General features: G+C 34.5%; 1 protein-coding gene across 1 annotated transcript; it reads right to left on the bottom strand.

The window, feature by feature from the left end:
* On the bottom strand, positions 1-5,479 carry LOC25491935 (purple acid phosphatase). Its single transcript, XM_013599982.3, has 8 exons — positions 5,074-5,479; positions 3,731-3,931; positions 3,509-3,620; positions 2,850-3,079; positions 2,563-2,701; positions 1,310-1,530; positions 978-1,099; positions 1-507 (listed from the first exon to the last, which is right to left on the bottom strand). Exons 1-8 carry the CDS (start codon positions 5,242-5,244, stop codon positions 306-308), a joined length of 1,398 nt encoding a protein of 465 aa, XP_013455436.1. The 5' UTR covers positions 5,245-5,479; the 3' UTR covers positions 1-305.
* Between the last annotated feature and the right edge of the window lie 318 nt (positions 5,480-5,797).

Here is a 5,797-nt window from a genome sequence, read left to right as displayed (position 1 = left end):
TTGGACACAATGTTTCTACTTGTTGGTTGCACCCTTAGCAAAGCGGTAAGGTTGATAAATAAAGAATTAGGAGCCATAGGTCTGAGGTATAGGATTTCATTTTGGGGTTCCTATCTGCATCTATATAGTTATTACAACAAAAAGAAAATTACAAATTACAAATGAAACTTCTTCCTTTGCAGTTATATAACAGTGATACAAAGTAAAATGAAAGGTAATGATTATGATAATCATAATTGTTGGTGGTATTGACCCACAAACAATAATTACATAATCATATGACTTTATTGCTTAACATCAACGTGTTAATGGGAAACATGAGTTGTGGAATCATCAACTGGGTGCCAAAATCTGTTGAAGAACCAATGAGAATCAGCCTCAACAGAGTAACCATCTTGATTCCTATGCCAGCTGTAGTGAGCATGTGTTCTGTTCTTTATGTCAAAAATGGCATGTCCAAAGCTGGCCTCTCTGTATGCTGAGTACTCTGGTTGTGGTTCTGTCATGCTGCAACTCAAACGATGTTTATATCAGACTTAGCCGCATAAAAAGTAACTAGAAAATACTCAAGTAGTCTAGTGGCTAGAAGTCCAACCGTAAGGTGAATAAGTGGGGAATTTAGGGTTCAAACCCTGGCCCCTGCATATAAAATGCGATATCCCTACCAGCTGAGCTATGCTCACGGGAACGGGCCTTTCTCTTTTAATTGTCCCAATTGTAGAATATTGTATTCCTATTTAGTTGTCGTTTTCAAAGTTTAATGCAACTTTAATTATTGTTTCGTACCAACATTACATTGGTCCTAGTCGAATTGGACTTGGATCTCTTGGGTACCAACATTAATTATTGTTTCGTACCAACATTAATATTTTTGTTTTATGTTTTCTTAGCTTGTGCAAATAACTTAAAAACAACAACTAAAAGGAAACAGAAGGATTATTTCATAAGATTCATAAAGTTTCATGTATAAAGCTTACTTGGTTGCTAAGCCTTCAAGGTTCCCTCCATCTCCAATGGTTATGTATACAGGAGCTGATTGATCTTTTATAGGAGTGCAAATACCATTTACAACATTATATGCAACATTGGACACACGTTCCTGACACAAACAAATCAGTTGTTACAGGAAGCAAACGCCAAACGAAATAATAAATCTATTTAGGGGAGGATAATCAATACTCTTACGGATGAAAAATTTTATGGAAAAAAAATTATGGATTTTTAAAGTGTTTGTTAGCTTTTGCAAATTACCATAACATGGAAAAATCTGAAATTTGATTATTACGAAAATAGGTATATTAGCACTTACAGAACGTTCATAGGCGTGGACATGGCCAGCATACACGACATCAACCTTGTACTTAACAAACCATGGCTCATACATTACTCTCATTGATTCCCCTTCCATGTAATGATAATTGTAGCTATTATACCAAGGTGAATGCATGAGAACAATCAACCAAGGAGTTTCTGTCCTGTTAACTTTTGGTAGCTCCTGTTCAAGCCATTTGTATTGTGGTGTATATTTTCCTGACAAAAATGAAGAGAGTTATAGCATCAGAGATACAACTTTGAAAACAGTGAGTTCATGAAAATACCGTTTACACTCCCTTTTAATCCAAGTAGTAACATAACACAAGAAAAAAGAAATTCAACTTTACAAGTTTACGGTCCCAAGATGTTAACTTGGTTGGTGCGCTAAAAAACAGCAAGGAGATATAAGCATGAATCCTAAAAGCTAACATAACCTCTAAACCGAGCAGTAACATTGCAGCAGAAGCAAGTTATTAGACTTTACAAGTTTAACATCTCAAGTAGGTAGCTCGGTTGGTGAGTGAAAGGACACCGAATGAGAAATCTATTTGACTTAACAAGTGTGCACGCTTTTACACAAACACACACACACGCAGAGATCCTTCACAGAAATTGGCAAGTATTGTAGGTCACGGCTTAAGGATGAACAAATATAAGGCCAGATTGGGAGTCAAAGGGTTCCAAAAGCAGCATTATTTTAATTTGAGAGATTCTCACCAGTTGTTAAACCAGTGACAGTACATACTGTGTCACCGTTGCTTTCTGCAAGCAGTTGTTTATCATTCAATTAGATGTTCATAATGTTTTCCTTAATGTTATCCCCTAAAAAGTTTACAAGCAACAACAAGCTGGCTTTGACACTGATAGAAACCTAAACCATCTAAGAAACGTTCTAACTGATTTGATTCAATTCGTTAGAGATCTAACTGCATCTAACTCTTTCTAACTATAGTACAAGAAACTGTTATTCAGTTAAACCATACAATCTAATACAAGACACATATATGATGCTTAAGATAAACATAGGATTCCACAGGGAAGATGTATGCAGAATTATCATCTTCTGAAAGCTCTAAAAACAGTAAACTGAAATTATTAGGTAAAATTTAATGCTTTATAAGTTATAGGCAGTTGACAACATTAAATTATTTCAAACAGAATTGAATCCATTCGAAATATTAGACTCAACAAGAGTGATTTCAACATATGCATGTATGTAAAGGTACAGAAGAGATATTTAGCAAATACCATATGCTGAATATGAAGCCAACACAATGATGTGAGCTGAAGCTCTCTTGATAGAATACCAAAAGGGCGAGGTACTTTGCGATGCTTTGTAAGGAGTACGGTATCGGTGCGAGTAAGGCTTGAATGGTTTTGTTTCTCCCTGCAAACAAACATAAATCCATGTTAATCATGATATAAACTTGGACTATGACAATGCTCTACACAAATGTTAAAATTTTTCAGCAAAAGAGTGAAAAGTTTCTTAAATGATCAAAACCAAATTAAGTCAATTTCTGTTGAAAGCTTACAATTTCTGGAGCAAAATCAAGTTCATGGTTTCCAACAGTCCATATCCACGGTTGATAAGCAACGCTCCTTTCTGCAAATCTTCCCCAAGTATCCCACCTAACATTGTCATGATTCGGGTAGTTATCTGCATATGAGAGATCTCCAACAAACAACACTGTTTGTCCTTTTGTTGGGTTCAATTCGTAGTGAGAAAGTGTCTTGTTTGAATCATAGCTCTGACCAAGATCCCCTGCAAACAATGCACATCAGTTAATAACAAACATTCAATTGTTCCATGTTGCAAAATCTGAATAGTTGCTACAAATATCATATAAATTCTGAATTTAAAGATTGATTTAACTCATTTACACTGTCAGTGTAAAAAAAAATTAACGCTATCAATCAATTAAACTTTGAGACTATTAAGAAAGTTTGACATTAATCATAATTACTTCTAAAGTCACGTAACCACCCAAGATACTAAGAAATCACCAACTTTTAGGAGAACTGATATTCAGTTAAAAGATTAAAAAATATTTACACTGACAGTGTGGATGAGTTAAATCAATCTTTCAGGAGGAGTGGTACAAGCATCTTTTATCAGTGGTCCACAATGATATCTCATAAAGACTAAAGCAACTATGAAAGGTCGCGTTATGTTTGATAGAATACAGTTTACCTATTAGACCAAATGTGTATGGCACATCAGGACCGATTTCAGGAGGAGTTGTAAACCAAAACTGCCTTGTTGTGTTCCCGAGTCCAACCTCGTAATAATATTTGGTATTGTACTGTCCAAAAAGAAGCACAAACATCAACAATTGATCAAAACTTCTAGCTTAGCATTTGAAAGAGAAACAAAATACATACAAGCCATGGAAGTAATGGAATAAAGAAGTACCTCTAAATTCCTAATAGTAGTGTGATGGATAAAACCAGAAGTGTAATTGAAAAATCTATAAGTAACAATTTTCCCTTTAGCTAGCCTCTTCTGCTTGCTGTTCTTACTCCAGTAACGCACTGCGTTCGAGCCTGGTTCATCCTCAGTCACCCACGATACGATCACTGCTTTCCCCACATGATCACCTTGTGTTATATGAACCTTCATTCAGACCAATCATACATTAAAACATTGAAACTAAAAGTAAGGAAAAGGCATAAAAAAACTCGAAAACTAATTGGTTGTGATTAACTGAAACAGATTCAAATCTAACAAGGGTTAATTAATAAATATAAACACATCGTCTCTTATCCCATATGAGACTCTTTAACACACCCCCCTCACGCCCAGGACTGGACATCTGTAGCATGGATATAAATTATGGGTGGCCCGATAGCGAGTAGCCCAAGACGGAACACACCCCCTCATGTCCAAGAATGGACATCGGGAGCATGGATATAAATTGTGGGTGGCCTGATAGCTGGTAGCCCAACGGATCTTAGAGAAGGCTCTAATACCATTTTAGAAATCGTGGTTGGGTCTTAGACAACCCCACAAAACCAAATTGTGAAGTGAAGATTGCCCCTACTTATAAACACATTGTCAAGTCATCTCTTATTCGATGTGGAACTTTTTTACAAAGGCAAAAACCATGTTGTTCACTCGTCTTATATTGTCTAATCATAGCTTATCAGTAGTGGAAAGGAACTACGATAAGGTAAATTTTACCTATTTACAAATAATTGTTAATTCGACAAGCATGCATATAAGGATTCTAGCAAAAAATGTCATATCATAATAAATTCACTTTTCACTAATCATTGATAAAAACAAATCAAAGTACAAAAAAACAGAATGATCCCTACCCTTTGTTTCAAAAACAAAAAAGGTCCGCGACCAAGGATCAGGACTGTGATTGCTGCGACATTTTAATTGTAATTCATTATAAATTATAATATCAAGAATTGCAATGAATCATGAATACAACCACAATTAATCCTGCATTTAAACTTTAATCATCAGTCCGAGTGAAACATGACTCAGATCTCTTAAGCAAGGTCTCAGGTTCGTGTCTTGTGAACCAAAAAAAAAAACTATGGTCCGGAGGGGGCACCCCACTAGTTTAATGGCCCCTATTCATCAACAAAAGCCTGGGTATACCTCGTATCAATAACATAGTTACAAACAGAAAAACATGCAATATCTTGAGCAATTTAAAAACTTATATCACATCTTTCTTGGATGTATTCAATACAAAATTAGCATCAAAGAAAGAAAGAAATAAAGGGTAAGTAGAAAAATACCTGTTGGGGAGCATTATAACCAGAAGGAACATCAAAAACATCACTATCAAGTGGCATATCAATGGTCTTCTCAACTTTCCTAACAAAAGTACTAGTTCTGCCTCCATTACACACAAACACCAAATTCAAAACCAAACATAAAGCTAATAATAAACTATGAAGAAAACCCATTTTTCTTCAAAACTCAAAGACCCTTTTGAGTATCTGAACCACACACTTTGATGCAATCTTGTGCATTAATTATATATACTAATAATATGATTTAAGTATAAATGGAATTAGCATATAGTGTGGAATATTCAGTTTTGGAGTCAACTAAAACAGCGTGTCCGTGAAGAAATAGAAACATGTATTGTCCATTATTTTGTGTGAAGACAATTAATAGTTCAGACTTGTTTCAGAAAGAACACTAAAGTTAGAAACTAAAGTTATAAATGGATGAGGATTCTGTTTTGTCGTATTTGTAAAAATTCTGGTAAAATTTTGAGTTTAAGGGGGATTCACAGTTATTGTGAAATAATTTTAGAATAATGCTAGTACTACTTTTTTTTTTTTTTTTTTTTTTGTAGGAAATAATGCTACTACTATATTCTTTTTCATATAAGTTTAAATAAGTTTTTGACTTTGCAAATATCTTCCCTTTAAAAAGACTAAAAATATCTCTATTTTAATTTTTAATCTCTCTAAATAATTTCAACAAATTTCGGTTATCAATATTTTCGAT

This window comes from Medicago truncatula, chromosome 4, assembly GCF_003473485.1.
Source record: "Medicago truncatula cultivar Jemalong A17 chromosome 4, MtrunA17r5.0-ANR, whole genome shotgun sequence".
NCBI lineage: Eukaryota > Viridiplantae > Streptophyta > Magnoliopsida > Fabales > Fabaceae > Medicago > Medicago truncatula.
The sequence above is the reverse complement of the archived record's forward strand: the minus strand, read 5'-3'. Positions and strand labels throughout refer to the sequence as shown.